Genomic DNA, 17386 nt, shown 5'->3' with positions numbered 1-17386 from the left:
GGAGTGGGGCCTGAGAATCTGCATTTCCCAAGTGACAATGATGCCAATGGTCAAGGGAATCCTCTTGAAGAAGCTTCACACCAGACAAAGTGCTTGGGCAAAACTGACAAGTGATATAAAGGGTACCCTTGAGCTGTATACTATACATCACCTGGGACATGGGCTTTGTGTGAGTGGTTAAGGAATACAGTCAGAAGTCTAGAAACAAAAAGCTTTCTCAATAAAACACTTCCTTATCTAATAAGAGGTCAGTAAATTACCCTTCGTAGGAAGGTGAGCTAACGTTCAAGACTAAGTTAAAACTATGTAACTACCCCTCGTGATCTGACATGTATTGTCTCTAACCTGTTATCTTTCAACTCCCCTTGCTATTCCTGGCTTTGCATCACATAGGCAAACAGTAAAGTAATGAGGCAACAGTAGATCTGCGGTCACATAGCTAATTAAATGTACAAAGAATAAAAACCATGTCACTCTTATTCCTTATAAATGAGAATATAACACTAATACATCCTGAATTTTAATATGTTACTTAGTATGCGATAGGTTAAAAACCTTCCAAAACACAGAGTTCAAACTTATTCAACTGTAAATTTTAAGGAATCTTCCATACTCACCAAAACCATCAATATCTAGATTATTTTCAACCACAACATCTAGCAGAGAGTCACCGACTTTTCCTTTGGTTGTTAATATTTCACCGTCACGGTTTAAAAAGTGGACTGTTATTTTATCTTCTGAGCTAGAAAAGGAAGCAATCCTTTGTTATTTTCAGTACTTTCAAAAGATACTTTAAAATAATTGTTTTAAGAACCTGTAAGTTGAAAGAAATAGTATGGTGTGTGTGTGCGCATGTGTGTACATGCGCACACATGTGTAAATACGTTCTTTTATAGTATTTTCTTTGCACAGTTCATTTGGGAAGAAGAAACCACAAATCAAGGGCACGTCTATCTGCCCACCTACCAAGAAAACTATACCACCTCCCAGGTAACTCGGGGATGCAAAGTACACCATGGAGAATATAGTGAATAATACTATAATAACTATGTATAGTGCCAGGTAGGTACTAGACTTACCAGGGAGATCATTTCATAAGTTATATAAATGTCCAAGCACTATGTTGTACACCAGAAACTAATATAATATTGAATGTCAACTGTAACTGAAAAACAAATTTATAATTTTAAAAAAGAAAATAACTATATCACTATCAAGACCATGTGTTTCCCTATGTATCATGTGTCTCCCTAACAGTCATGGTCATGGGTCTCAGTCATGTGAAAACATTCAGCAATCATTATCACCCAATCAAGTCTATTTTGCTCTCACACAGCTCTGAAAAACAAGTCTCTATGAATGAGTACCTAAAAGACTAGATTACTTTTGTGGTGAACTTTAGAAAGCAAATCATTCTGCTATCAATAAGGCAATTGGACAGGTGTCTGACAGGTACTGTTGCTGACAGGCAGCAATTTGATAGTTTTCTGAGTGTTTGAACATTTTACCGTGTTTCCCCAAAAATAAGACCTAGCCAGACCATCAGCTCTAATGCATCTTTTGGAGCAAAAATTAATATAAGACCGGGTCTTATATAAGACCCGGTCTTATATTAAAATAAGACCCAGTATATATTTATATTATATTATATATTATATTATATTATATTATATTAATTATATTATATTAATTATATTATATTATACTATATTGTTATATTATAAAGACCCAGTCTTATGTTAAAATAAGACCAGGTCTTATATTAATTTTTGCTCCAAAAGACACATTAGAGCTGATGGTCTGGCTAGGTCTTATTTTCAGGGAAACACAGTATTTTGGTCCACATTGTGTACTCAATAATCAAAGGGACTTGGGGCAGCCAGTTGGCTCAGTTGGTTAGAGTGCAGTGCTCATAACACCGTCACCTGTTCGATTCCCACATGGGCCAGTGAGCTGCACTCTCCACAACTAGATTGAAAACAATGACTTGACAGTGGAGCTGATGGGTCCTGGAAAAAAAAGACAGTTCCCCAATCTTCCCCAATAAAATTTTTTTTAAAAATCAAAGGGACTAAAAAAGGTTGTTTGTTTGACTCTGTGGGAAGATAAAATTTGGGGAAAGAAATTATACTAGCAACTAGATCCTTACCCTCCACCATTGGTCATTTTAATTTTTACCTAACAATAGAAAAGATGTACTTCACCTTAAAATAATTAGTAGTAATTTTCACCATTGCCAATATGGTAATAGTCCATTGAAGAAAATTTTGTTAATATAAGTAAACCCAGAATTAAATAATTCCAGAGCTATAAATATCTTGCAAATTATCAAATCTAATTCTCATTTCACAAACAAGGCAAATGAAGCTCCTATCAGATAATGGTCTCCTTAATATTTCAACACTGAAAAATAATTCCATTAATTCAAAATTATCAAGTGTGTGAAAATCCCTCAAAAGGGCCTGTGCTCTCCAACTTCTTTTCATAGCAAGAAAATGCTTTAAAAACAACTATTCCAAATATTATTCATGATTTTCACGGTAGAATGGCTGAGAATGAAAATACTTTGTAAAATTATTATAAGAGCATAAACTAAGCAAGGATGTAAGAGACATTGACTGTGAACACACAATGGGATTTATAGATGATGTAATACAGAATTGTATACCTGAAATCTATGTAATTTCACTAACAATTGTCACCCCAATAAATTGTAAAAAAAAAAAAAGAGAGACATTGACTTCCAAGATATTCAGGAGGTAGAATTAAAAGGTTTTGGTGACCATTAATACAAGGTGGATTGACAGAGAGGCAAGAAATATTGTTAAAATTTCCAGCTTAGGCAATTAGGGGGTATAGTTCTAATATAGTGTTAACAGACGAGGAGAAGGAACTTTGGGGAAAATGGAAATTAGTTCAAGTTTAGACCTGTTTTAATTTAATAATAGAAAAAACAGATGAGAATGTCTAGAAGCCAGATGGAAATATGGGTATGAGCCCAGCAGAGCACTCTCTACAGATGTGACATCAACAAACACCTGGTAGATAAAGCTACAAGTACAACACAAAGAATTCCTTCATTTATACTCAGTAAAAAAAACCAAAGGTTTTAGGGTTGCTGTTCTGGAGCATTCTGGAGCTAAGTTACAGCAAAGGAATTCAAACTCTTTTACATGAGAATCCTCTTCTATAAAAATGGGTTAACAGAGCATGCAAAATACGTAACACAGAGTGGATCTCAACAAACACTGATTAATATCTTTTATTTAAAGCCACAGTCCTTTTGTTGCTAAGAAGGCTGAACTTTTGCTATATATGAGGTGTACAGCCCAGAAAAAACTGCAGAGTACGGGTAATAGTAAATTTACCAAAGGACAGGAGGGGAAGCAGAAATGAGAGAGGAAAGGTAATTCTGTAGTTGAAAATGTATGGAATGTAAGAATCAGCGATGTAGACTCTCACCCTGGTTCTGACATATACTCATTAAACGACCATAGGAAGCCACTTACTCCCTATGGGTAAGATGCAGATAAGTTATTTCTCCAAGCTGCTGAGAGAATTAAGGGAGAGAAAGTTTGTGAAAACTTTACTCCTTAAAGCATTATACACATGTACTTTACCCAAGTAATTCTACGCATTCACTATTAACAATTGTTGGTGGGTTTTGTAGCTTTATCCTCCCAATTCAAAGAACTGGCAAAAAAACTTTTAGCTGCTCCCAAGAAGGATAAGATTTCATGCACTGGGAAAAAAATATGATCCTTCCAAATCTTCTATCATCATCAATTAATCAGCCAACACCACAAACAACTATGTCCTACACTTGTTACCCTTCCTCACTCACTGCCACTTACTTTGCTCAACCATAGCAGACATCTTAACGAAGCTGTCAGGGGATGCTATGGCCAAGTTCTTAACAGAAATCTAACGGAGGGGAGTTAACAGCTGCTGATGCCCACCCTTTCACCATAGCCGGGAACAGTTGGTCCAAGGAAATGGCCAAGTCTAGGGCTCCTTATGTCTCAAGCCACTATAACTCTTCCAAATGACCCTATGGGCTAAAGAATTATCAACTACTATGGTGCTCAAAAAAGAAAAACGACATGAATTTTAGTCCTAGTTTTGCCAGCTACTTAATATGGAATTTTTATTCCCATTTATCTACCCTACCTACCTCATGGGATTTTAAAAGTCAAGTGAAATAATATATGGAAAGCTCTTTGCAACTTAAATCTACAACATATAAAGTACTGTGTCAGGGTATTTTGGAGTTAAAGGCGTTTTTTTCGGCTCTTTTAATTGCTGACAGCTTATCTAAATGTTAAACTTCAGAGTCAGAACCACAGCTTCTAGATTGCTCTGTCCAATCAACCTTTATGCACTGCATACCTGCAATGTCCGATACAGTAGCTACTGGCTACTGAGTACTTGAAATATAGCCAATTAAACTGATTCTTTAATTTTAGTGAAAAACTTAAATAATCAGATGGTTGGGGTGGCCGTATTGCACAGCATAAATCTCAGATAATAAGAGCTGGAAAATCTAGTTGTAGTTGTAGCTCCAAAGAGTGTGATAGGAAGCACAAAGCCACCAATAGAAACTGCCAACGAGTGGGAAAGCAGCATTATAAGGGAATAAAACAAACGAGCTTCCCTTTAAGACAACTTGATAATACCCAAATCTAAACAGTAAGTTTGGGGGAGATAATTCCCATTTACAAACACATTCACGTTCCTTTTCAATACTAGTCACACAAGTATGTTCAATACATGTCCCAATTTATACACAATTTTTCAAGAAACCATCCATTGTAGAAAACAAGGCATCCGCGTAGAGGGATGTCAAAGGCAAGGAAGTGTAGGGAAAATAGGGACAAACAAATCCGACTTGCCTTCTCCACTGTTCCCCTCAGAGTTAATGCAACAAATGTATTGAGCACTCACTGTATAATAAGATAAAGGGGGAAAGATGAGTAAGTCCTACACTCTATTTTCAGGGACCTCATCAAGACGTAGAGAAGGCAGAATCCAAATCCAACCGTTTCTCCCTCGGGTTCTTGCTTCCTGCAACAAGCCAGCAGGGGCTCAGGGAGCAGTTCAGATATCTGCAGTATACAGATTCAGGTTATATCTATCACGTTGCTAACCTGTGAAATGATGAGTACGTTATATCTAAGATATCTATTATAGCTAAGACGACTGTGTCTTTTAAAAACAAACATGCAGAATATAAAACTCCAAAATATTTGGGGGACATGTTTTTCATCTCCCTTTCAACATGTACTACAAAACAGCACTGGGCGCCCGAGGAGCTGCGGCGGCTGCTGACAGGTGACATCTCCAGCGCCCTGCTACTTGCCAGGCACAAGGCTACCTGTACTACCTGTCTTCTCTCATTTATTCTTCAAATAATCCCGTGAGGCCTATATGCTTGTTTTCCTCCATTTAGGAACGGGAACACTTGAGGTTTAGAGGTCGAGGAAGTGAGAGAAGTTAGTAAGTGCCAAAGCCCAGTTGCAAACCCAGCCTCGCCACTCCCACGCAGGGCCTTTTAACCCTTTATCCACCAGAAGACAGCACACGGGGAAGCCCGGGGCACAGTGAGTGTCTTCTACACGGACGCTCCCCTGACAAAGAATTGGCAACACTGTCCTAACACAGCAGGAGAAACGCCCGGTAAAAAAAACTGCCGGCGGGGACGTCAACGGGGTACATGTTATGAAGGTCACTGCAGGCTTCAGGCAGAGCAAAGGTTAGATGCAAGCCAAGCCACGAGGACACCAGCGGCAGCAATGCGCCGGCTTTCACGAGCCCACAAGATGCCCTCGAAAAGGGACATCGGGGGTGCAGGGTCCCCGTTTCCCGCCAGGCCTCGGTGACTCGGCAAGGAAACTGAGGCTGCACAGTAGGGGACAGCCACGGCGCCGAGCGGGCAGACAGGGCCGCGAGGCGCGCCGCGGAGAAGGAGCGGGAGGCGGGCGGTGCCGGCCCGACCTGCGGGCGTCCGGGACAAGCCGGCCGAGCGACACCCCAGGCCCCGGGCTCGCAGCCGGCCCGGGCGGGGGACGACCCTGTGGAAGTGGGATCCCCGCTCCGATGCGCCGGCCCGCGCCTCACCCGCTCCGCGCCCGTGCCGACAGGCTCAGCGTCCGGACTGCCGCCGCGCCGCCGGCCCGGCCCGGCTCAGCGCTCCCGCCCGGGCCCCGGGGTCCCGGAAGGCCGCCGGCTCTCGCGCTGGCTCCGGCGAGAAACAGCCACCGCCGGGCCGCGCCGCCGAGGGCCACGGAGGAGGCGCTCAGGAACCGGGCGCCCCCCGCGGCGGCCATCGCCCACAGTCTGCTAACCACCGGCTGCGACGCAGGCCGCACGGCCGCGGCCGCGAGAGGCTCCCGAGTGCAGGGGACAGCTGCGCCGGCGCCTGGCGCCCGTGGGCCGCGGCGGAGGTCACGGCGGGCCGCGAGGCGGAGGAGTCCTGCCGGTGCCTTCCGGGTGTCCCATAAATCCTCCTGCGCCCCACGCGCAGCCCCACCCCCAGTCGGTTCCCACGCCTCCCGGACGGGGTGTGTTTTTGAGGGCGGGGCTAAGCCTTTTGTTTTTTCACCTACTGACCAGGTTGCGGGAAGCTTCGTTCTTCGCGTCTCGAGTTGTCTCCAAGGAACAATACGTTTTAAAAGATAGTTGAACGTCTCACGGAAAGATAGTTAAATAAGTCCCAGTGACCGAAGCCATTTTCCTCTGTTCGCACTTCTCTCTTCCTCCTCCCCATTAAAAAATAAATAAATAAATAAATAAATAAATAAATAAATAAATAAAAGGCAAATACATGCTTCCTGGGTAGTGATATTTTTAAAAGACTTTTACAAAACCCAGAAAGATGAATTTAAAAATACACTTTATCACGGTTAATACGTTGTGGTGGAAAGAGTGTGTGGGCCTTGAGGTCAGAAATTGGTAATCCTCGAATCCAAGGTCTGCAACTTTTGAGCTCTGAGACCTTGGTGAAATTACTCTCTTGAGAGGATCAGAGTTTCCGTAACACTTTCACGGATAAGATGTTCTATCTCTCAGGGCCATTCTGAGGGTTAGACAAACTAACACGCATAATGCACAACGGGCCTAGTGCGTCACAAACAGTGATCGATAACTTCCTGGGCCTTCCTCCCTAAGGTTACTCTTAAGGCGGCTAAAGGCCAAAGGCAAGTAGTAGATATTGCACATATGCTAAACACAGGAAAAGATACTTTAAAAAATAGTCAGAACAGGAACGTACAGACCTGAGTCAAGTCTCTCCAGACAATATATGGTGGACACGGAACCTGATGGCAGAGAGATGGCAGTCATTCGGTTCCTAAATTGCCTCATTTGAGGATAAAAAGACGTTGAAGTTGGAAAGGACAAAACAAACCCTGGCAAGTAATCCGTAAGAGGAGGTTGTAAAAGAACAGTTAATTTTTCTTTTATATAGAGAATCAAACCTCCAAAATCAGATCAATTAATTGTAGGAAGAGAACTGGAAAAAAAAAAAAAAGGCAGATGTTCCCTCTCCTATCAGCCCTCCTATAGCAATCCAGCTCCAATTCGGTGGTGGCACTTAACAGCTTTCTGCTTTGTAGGGTAGTTTGTATTCATAGTTCGTCTTAGTAGCCCCCCACACCACCAGGTACAGGGCCTTGAACATATCAAGGGTTCAATAAGTATTTGTGAATATATTACTGTAACTTCCATTAGCAATCATCAGAATTCATGAAACATGTGCATGAAAATTAAAAATGGAAAAAATGGTCTCCAGATTTTCAAAGGTAGGTAAGGGTTGATTCCAAAGATCACAGATATCAATATCCAGCATTATACCAGAGGGGATTTATAAACAAACGAATCATGAACATAAAAAGGCGATATGGAATAAAGAAAAAAAAGCAGTTCATGAAGATAAAAAAGCAATATGGAATTATTGAGGACAAGCTTTTGCTTATATATTTCTCTGTCTTATAAAACTCTCACCCGTTCATTTTTCACTCCTGTCAAAAATCCATCTATATTTTGAAACTCCTCAAATTCTATCTTTCCCATGGTGATGCCGATTCATCCCAATAAATCATTCCTCCCTCTGCTGAATTCCTAAGATCTTTGTTTATTCTTGTAAAACTTGTAGTATCTATTGTTTAAAATAGTATAATGTTCATGAAAGTGTTTTGTAAACTATAAAATGTCATAAAAATTCATTCAAATTCAATGTTTATTGAGCACATGCTCTGAGCTTCAAGGTACCAGGTGCTCCATCAACATACTTTGTGTAGCTCCTCTAGACTGAAGCTCTCAAGAGTAGGGATGCTCTCTGTTCACTTTCATATTCCTAGTACCTGGCATAGTGCCTGGCACAAAGCAGCCATTTACTAACATCTTTGTTAAGAATTGTCTTAAGAACTTTCACAATTTTTATTTTTTTACATCACAACAACTCTGGAAAGTAGATATGCTTATAATCACTAAATGCCTTTCATCAAGAAATATTTATTGCCATTAACAGTGCATAAATCACTGTGCTAGTGCTAGAGACACAGCAATGAACAAAAAAATCCTTGCCCTCTTAGTTTTAGCTGAGGAAACTGAGGTGCACAGTAATTGTGAATTTCTTAGAATCATACTGCTAGTAAGTTGCAGATCCAAATTTTAAATCAAGGTCTTCCTGGTCCCAAGTCCAAGGCATAAGCACAAGAAATAATCATTTTATTATTTTTATTATACAGACGATCCCTGATTTACAATGATTCGACTTAACATTTTTTTCCACTTTATGGTGGGAAAGTGATATACATTGAATAGACACCAACTAGGCTAAGCTTTGATGTTCAGTTGGTTAAATACCGTTCCAATTTATGATATTTTCAACTTTCAATGGGTTTATCAAGATGTAACCTCATCATAAGTTGAGGAGCATATGTATTTTATTATATATTTACATATATTATTCATATAATTTTATTACATATGTTATTAATGTATATTTATATAACATATTTTTCAACTCTATATTCAATAGTAGATGCTTACAGCTCCACATGATCTACATACCGGCATACCTCAGAGATATTTTGGTTTGGTTCCAGATCACTGTAATAAAGTGAGTATCACAATAAAGTGGGTCACAATCTTTTTGTTGGTAGTTTTTGCCTTCAGTTTGTGAAAAAACACACCACCGGTGAAGCGCAATAAAGTGAAGTGCAATAAAATGAGGTATAATTTAGGGATAATGTCAGAAATTATCATTATCTAAATTTTTTAAAAGGAGTATGAAATTAAATCTAAGTATATTTCACCCCAAGAAATTATTCACTTTATCCCTGGGTAATCTGTTAATATGGCTGATGACCTTTGTGAGTTTCCTAAATGTAAATTAAAGACATAACATATTTAAATAAATTGCTGTCTTTGTCTTAATTGATCTTCCTGCCTGTAGTCTTACCTCGGTCTAAAGCATCATGCAGGTAGGCTTCATAGCTCAGGGGTTAGAGCACTGGTCTTGTAAAGCATCATGCATACTTCCAATAGGTTGATCCTACAATGTGTGATCAAAACATAGCGTGAATGTTTAAATTAAAAAAAAAATTATTATAAAGACACATTGCCATTAATCCCCTCAAAATATTCCCCCTCACTTTGAACACACTTATCCCATCATTCTTGCCGCTTTCTGAAGAAGTTCTGGAAGTCCTCTTTCGTGAGTGTCTTTAGTTGAGCTGTCATGGCTGCCTCGATGTCCTGAATCTATTCAAAACGTTTACCTTTCATGGTCATTTTGACTTTGGGGAAGAGCGAGAAGTTACACGGTGCCAGATCTGGGGAATAAAGTGGATAAGGACACACTGTAATGTTTGTATTTGACAGAAATTGCTGTACCAGAAGCAATGTGTGACACAGAGCCTTTTAATTGTTATCACAAAATAAAGTGAATGCTGCTATCAACTGCCATTCAATGGAAAGGCAGGGATCTTCAATATAGAAAGTGGTGAGTCGAACCTTAGTAACAGTGTGTGACAAGTTTCAACTTGTTTGGTGCAGTCAGTTGGGTGTGAGCTACAGTTGAGAGGAGGTGTGTTTTAAAGTGTACCATAAATTATCCTCCATCCTGACAACACTGCATGTCACATATCACTTCTGGTATATGGCAATTTCTGTCACATAAAAATATTATGGTGTGCCCTCATCCACCGTATTCACCGGCTCTGGCACCATATGACTTCTGGCTCTTCCCCAAAGTCAAAATGGTTCAGGACTTCGAGGCAGCCACTACAGCACAACTAAAGACACTCACGAAAGAGGACTTCCAAAACTGCTTTAGAAAGTGGCAAGAACGATGGGATGAGTGTGTTTGAAGCAAGGGGGAGTATTTTGATGGGGATTAATGGCTATGTGTCTTTTACTGTAATACTTTTTTTTATTTAAACATTCACCATATTGCTTGATCACACCTCATACTAAAATACTGATGTGATCACGTTACTTACTTGGTGAAAATACTTGAATGACATTTCCATCACTATTATGTGATATTCCATTATCATTGGAATGACAATGGAATAACATTCCATCACCATTTATTAATAGAATGAGACAAACTGCTCATTTAGACATACAACACCCCTCCAACTCTTTCCACCACCCACAGAGCGTCTGTCCTCTCTTATGCCAGCGTTGGTCCTGCCTCATGCCTTTCTTCTCTTCAGGTTTTGTACTCCTATGCCTGCACCTGGCTAATGCATAGCCAGAATCCAGGACTCAGTTCAGTCCTTTGAAGAAACCATTCTCTGACATATGCAACTTTCGTGAACCTTGCACACTATAAATCCCTAACATCATATGTAAATAGAACTTGGATCAAGTGGTTTGCTGGGTTTCAGGTCGTATTTCTTTAAGATTACTTTTCAACTACTTTTTAACTTTTTAACATGTCCCTCAAATGTTAATAGTTCATTGTCTCTTTTTGTGATATTAGCCACTCCTGATGAACAGTTCACTAGGGGTGCAAAATGCGAGTGTTCTAATTGTCATTCCTTTTTCATTGATTACCTAGCTTACTTCTATAAACACAGACTTACCTTCATCTTGCATTCCAAAATCCTGAAGTAGAGCCTGTATAGGAAAGGTAGAGTAAATGCTCAATTGTTTCCCTTTATTTATCCATCATACTTACAGGTTTATTTATGTTTTCTATTTATTCAAAAGCTGATTTAGGAATTTATAATTTTCTATAGAATGATATATTTCACCTAAATTTTCAAATTTTATTGGCATACAATTTTTCCTAGTATTTATCTTTTTAAAAACATCTCATACATCTATAGCTATATTGCTTTTTATATTTCTTGTATTATTTTCTCAGTCTTCTCTTTTTGTTCCTTGTGTAGTCTTGCCAAAAGTTTCTCTTATTAGCCTTTTCAAATAACAACTTTGGGCATTAATCTTCTGTGCTGTACCTTTGCTTTCTAATTTTATTTACTTATCTTTATAATTTCCTTAATTTTAAGTTCTTTGGATTTACTTTTTCTAACTTCTTGATCTAGATATTTAGCTCATTAATTTTTAATTTTGTTTTTTTATAAGAAGTATTTAAATTTCTCTAAGAATTTGAATTCTCTCGAAGTGGTATGTTTAGGTGTTTCCAGAGTTTGAAATGCCATAGTTTCTTTATTGCTGAGTTTAAATATTTTCAAATTTCCACTGTTTGTCCTTTGATGTTGAGACATTTGGAAGTATGTTTTAATTAAGGTTTCAAGACTCTCCTCAACATATATTGTGCCTACTATGGGTACCATGTACAAAGATTCTATGGTCACATAAAATTACTAACAAAATAATAAATATGATAATAGCTAACATTTATTGTGTGCTTACTCTGTTCCAAACACTCTTTTAGGTGCTTTACATATGCTCTTATTTAATCACAAAACCCTATGATGTGGGTATCTGCATAATTATTTTACTGATGAATCAACTGAGGCACAGTTTATATTTAAATAAAATGAGGTTTGGGGTGTTATCGAAAGAAATTATACTAGATAGCCTTCAGTATAGTAGTTTTTAAAACATACAAACACAGCAGATACACTATATGTTTTATATTACATTCTACCAAAAAAAATGGATGTATTCACCTTTAGAGTCGAGAGGAAAACTAAAATGGAATCTACACATTTCCATTTCTTTGAATCTGAAAGATTCTGCTGGTATGGTGTGTGTGTGTGTGTGACAGAAAGGGGGGCAGGAGAGAGACAGAGAGAATTTAACTGACTCAGTATAAAAATGGATTTCCTCCAGCTCTGTTTTTCATTTTGCTTGTACCATTTTCACTCTATGATTCTGTTCAAGACATTAGATGTGTATTATTTTGCCGTTGGAGCTATTGAGGTGTAGGCCAGACTAGAGCCTAACAATAAAGAAAATTTACTTAACAGTGCTGTGGGACAGCTCAAGGCCAGTCTCCAGGAATGCAACATTTGATCTTTCTGGATTAAGATTGAGTAATTCAAGAGCTATTGCCAAATTTCCTTGAACTAGTTGACATAAGGCTTTGAGTTACAAAAAAAAAAAACAGTTTTGTTTTGTTCCAATGTCAATTACTATGTACAGGAATTTCTGCTGCAAAGCTTCAGCCTTCGGATTTATTTTGAAAAACCCATTTCTATCTAAAGGTACCTTAAATTTTCACCAGCATTTCAATTCCTCAACTTTTTTTTTCTCAAGCATTTTTTTAAAGTTTCATCTTCATGCAAATTAAAATCACTCTGCATACCATTTCACTATCAGATTATTTAAAAATCCAGTGTTTGACAACTTGATGTTGGTGAACCTATGGAGAAGCAGGCACTTTGAAATATTCCTAGTTGGTGTGTAAAATGTCCAACTTCTACAGCAGACAATATGATAATATTTATAAAAATTACAAATTTATTTATTCTTTAATCTAAGAATCCCACTTCTCGGAATTTGTCCTACAGATACAACTGTGTATGATATGAAATTATATGTGTACAGTGTTATTTGCAGCATTGTCTGTAATAGCAACATATTAGAAATGCCCTTCAATGTCTTTCATTAGGAGATTAATTAAATAAGCTATGATACAGTAGTTTCCCTTTATCTGCAATTTAGCTTTCTGCAGTTTCAGTTATCTGCGGTCAACTGAGATCCAAATATATAGAGTAGAAAATTCCAGAAATAAACAATTTATAAGTTTTAAATTGTGCTGTCTGAGTGGCATGATAAAATCTCTCTCCCTCCCATTCCATCATGCCTGGGACGTGATTTATCCCTTTGTCCAGCATATCCACGCTGTACATGGTCCCCTCTTGTCTATCACTTAGTTTATCAGATCCGATTGTCCTGGTATGGCAGTGCTTCTGTTCAAGGAATCTTTATTGTACTTGACAATGGCTCCAAGTTTCAAGAGTAGTGGTGCTGGCAATTTAGATATGACAAAGAGAAGCCATAAAGTGTTTTCTCTCTTCCAGGAGACTGCTGCATTTCCCACCCTTGTTCCCTTCTTGCTAAATGCCTTGAGTTCATTCACAAGATTATCAGGAAGTTCTTTTTCTTTAAGTAAAAAGGTATGTGTGTATATAGGAAAAAAATGTAGTGTATATATGAGTATAAGGATCGGCACTCTCCATGGTTTCAGGCATCTGCAGGGCATCTTGGAACATATCCTCCACAGATAAGGGGGGACTACTGTACTCCCCCACAATTAAATAATATGCAGCTGAAAAATGAATAAAGGAAGGAAGCTCTTTGCATACTGATGCAGGGTAATTTCCAAGACATATTGTTAAGTGAAAAAGACAAAGTATAATGGTGAAAATAATGCATTATCTTTTGTGTAAGAAAGGAGAGAAGATAAGAATATATTCATATTGCTTGAACTTGCATAGATAAGCACTGGAAGGATAAATAAAAATAAATAATATCGCTTCGCGGCCTTTTGGCTAAGATCAAGTGTAAAAAGAAATAAACAAGGGGATGGGGTATAGGGAAGAGGGCACGGCAGGGATCAAAACTCATTGTATGACTTGTGATACAAGTCATTGACTTTGACTTTTAGACAATGTAAACGTACTACCTATTCAAAAGAAAACAAAACAAAATAAGCAAAACTTGCAAAAGAAAAAAGATTCCTCTTTCTGTTGTTCACAGATTTTTCTAAGCATGCTACACTTCCTGATAATCTTGTGAATGAACTCAAGGCATTTAGCAAGAAGGGAACAAGGGTGGGAAATGCAGCAGTCTCCTGGAAGAGAGAAAACTGAATCCAGAAAATCATGAAATGACAAAATAGCATACGTTTCTAGCTGGAAGGATCTAAATGATACTTAATCATTTTTATAGATTTTTATAGATTAAGAAAACTGAGGCTCAAAATGTTAAGTGACTTGTCACTTAGACACACAGAAATCAGGACTAGAATTCCAGGACCCCTGATTACCAATCTCAATGTTTATTTCTTTATATCTTGATGCCTTCTGTTGACTAAAGATACACCTCTAATCAAGTAAAACTAACATGTGTAAAGTGCTTTAAGCATTTTAACATACATTAACTACTTTGATTATCTCATTATATTATCATGATGAATGCTCTGGATGAAATTGGTGTCTTTATGTGAGAAAAACCTTTCAAATTACAAATTAGATATCAGGGAATATAATGTTAGCACACACAAAATAATTAATATTTATTTATAATCTGTTAGATCCTGTAATGACAGCAAAATAAAATCTGATTGAATACAAAAGATTTTTTTTCTTTTCTCCCATGCAAACGCATTTCTTTTCTGTAAAATGGCTCATAAATAATCCAAAGGTATTTTATTGAATTCCAGCACAACCATTTAAGATGATTGGTAAACATGTAAACATTTATTTATAAATTATATATTATGTAATTATATATGAATAATATGTTATATATCATTTATGTGTATAATTTATATAATACTTAATCCCGGATAATTATGTATTTAGTATTATATATTATATATTTTAATTAAAAAGTATTTATGTATATTTACATAAATGCAGTTTACATATTGTATATTATATAGGGATGGAAAGAGTATGAGATTTTGAAGTGAGAAAACAAAGATTGAATTCTTGATTCACCACTTAACTTTTAAACTGCGTATGTATCCTTGAGCAAGATACTCAACCATTCCCTTGAACCTCAGTTTTTCATCTGTAAAATAAAGTAGTAACAGTAATAACATGCAGGGAGCACATAGTATGTGCCAGGCTAAGTCCTTAATGTGCATTATCTCATTACTTTTCACATCAACTCTTTGAGGTGGGTTACCATTATAATCCCAACGTATAGATAAGGAGACTGAGGTTTGAGAAGGTACAAGTAAGTAATTTGTCCAAGATCACACAGCAAGTAAGTAATGAGGCCAGGATTCAAATACTTAAAATATTTAATACTTATAAAAATATGGATTATAAAAATATGAAGAAAAATATAAACTGATGTAAAGGAGTTACTGTCATTTTAATTAACCTATGTTTAATAGCTTTTCCGTCTGGACTTTCCAAAGCCTTTTCAGTAAACACATTGCAAAGTGTTCTGTCTCAACCTCTGAGTGTGTTCTGTATTGTGCAGACATGAAAAATCAACCGGTTTGTTTTGTATCTGTAAATAGCCTGGTCATCGGACCATTTTCAGCCAACCATCATATCCAATGCAACTTTGCAAAGAAGACTTAGAGTGTGTTTTGTAAGTATGACCTATAAAATAACTGGGATGAATTCCAATGTATACCTGTATTAAGTAGATTTTGTTAACTGCAATGTACTTTAAAAAAAGATAAAATCTGTAAATAAATTGATTTCTAAATTTAAAAAATATTTTTTCATTGTTTTATTGAGATATAATTGACATATAACATTATATCAATTTCAGGTGGACAACATAATGATTCTACATTTGTATATATTGTGAAATGATAACCACAATAAGTTCTAGCTAACAGCCATCACCATACATAGGTACAAATTTTTTTTATATGCCTGTGTATATAGTATACTCATATATATGTATATATACACATATAAATATATTTTTATATAATTGTAAACAACTCCAGTATCCCATCAACAGGTAAGCAGATAATTAAATTATGTATGCACATACAATAGAATACAAGTCAGCAACCTAAAAAAGAAATGATCTGCTGAAAAAACACGACAGGGATGAATCTCAAGAGAAAGAAGGTAGATGAAAGATTGCTTATTGTGTGATTCAATGATATTAAGTCTAAAAGTGGCAAAATAAATAATGATAGAAATCTGATCAGTAGCTTCCTGGGGTGGGGATGAGGGCGTACTGGCAGCAAGAAGCATGAGGGAACTTTCTGGGGTGATGGAAATATTCTGTAAAGTGATTGCAGTGGTGGTTCCTAGGATAGAAGAACTTGAATGTCGTAATTTATGGCCCAACATTTAGATTTTTTGCAGTTTGAACGCCGAGGCTGCTTAAAGAACCCGATTCTGCTCCTTGGACTTGGTAACTGGCTGCGGAACAAAGTCTTTCTGTGCTGTTTCATCTCTGTTGATAAGTAACCCAAATCCTTTTGTTCTACACTCCTGAACTGCAACTTAGATGTTGACAATTGCCTAATCATATGTTACCCATTGTTCTTCCATCATAGTCCCACTTGCTGAGTACTGAAACATTTTATTGTATGTAAATTATGCCTTCATGCAGTTGAATTAAAAACACACACCCCTTAAAGTACAGCTTAGGGTATATAGCCACTAATATGTAATAACTATGCATGGAGGAGAAAGCTGCACAAGCCTGAGATTGACCAGTAGGGTCTAACAGGAAAGTGCCCACTGGAGTCAGCTGATTCTTAGGAGAAGCTGAGGAGGGAAGTACCTTCTACATTTATGCTTGTTGAGCTTGGAGGCAGAGTTCAGGAGCCTGTAGGAAAGAGAGAAGCCTGACTAAAGAATGGCTAACAAGCTTTTGTGCCAAATAATTGGTGTTTTTGAGGGAAAGAGTGGGAATTTGGAGAGTCTGTCTGTGGGGACAGAGCCAGGAGTGCAGTTTCCAGGCTCTTGGCCTCACTTGGAAAGGTGCTGGCTCAGGTAGTAAGTGGCCATCAACTGTGACTGGATGGCCATCAGCTGTGGCTAGTTGGCCGTCAGCTGTAACCAGTGAGCCATTGGCCACTAATATAACTGCTGTGGCTACACTAGCAGAAAATGGGGGCTAGCAAGAAGATGGTGGCTAAGCTAGCAGGTGGCGGAGTATGGATTGCTGATCGTGTGGCTCCTGCCTCCTGTGTCTCCAACCCAGTCGCCGGTGAGACTATAGTGGTGTGACTCCCCTATCTATG

General features: G+C 37.9%; 1 protein-coding gene across 1 annotated transcript in view; it reads right to left on the bottom strand.

Moving 5' to 3' along the window:
• FDX1 (ferredoxin 1) overlaps nucleotides 1-6531 on the bottom strand; it is a 28722-nt gene extending 22191 nt beyond the window's left edge. The window contains exons 1-2 of the mRNA XM_081064733.1: nucleotides 6118-6531; nucleotides 618-742 (exon numbers count right to left, since the gene is read on the bottom strand). Coding sequence (XP_080920859.1) covers nucleotides 618-742; nucleotides 6118-6326 — 334 coding nt within the window. The 5' untranslated portion in view covers nucleotides 6327-6531. The remainder of the gene's footprint in view (nucleotides 1-617; nucleotides 743-6117) is intronic.
• Between the last annotated feature and the right edge of the window lie 10855 nt (nucleotides 6532-17386).

Source organism: Rhinolophus hipposideros (genome assembly GCF_964194185.1).
Source record: "Rhinolophus hipposideros genome assembly, chromosome: 10".
Taxonomy (NCBI): domain Eukaryota; kingdom Metazoa; phylum Chordata; class Mammalia; order Chiroptera; family Rhinolophidae; genus Rhinolophus; species Rhinolophus hipposideros.
Note: the sequence above shows the minus strand (reverse complement) of the source record. Positions and strands in the feature narration are given on the sequence as shown.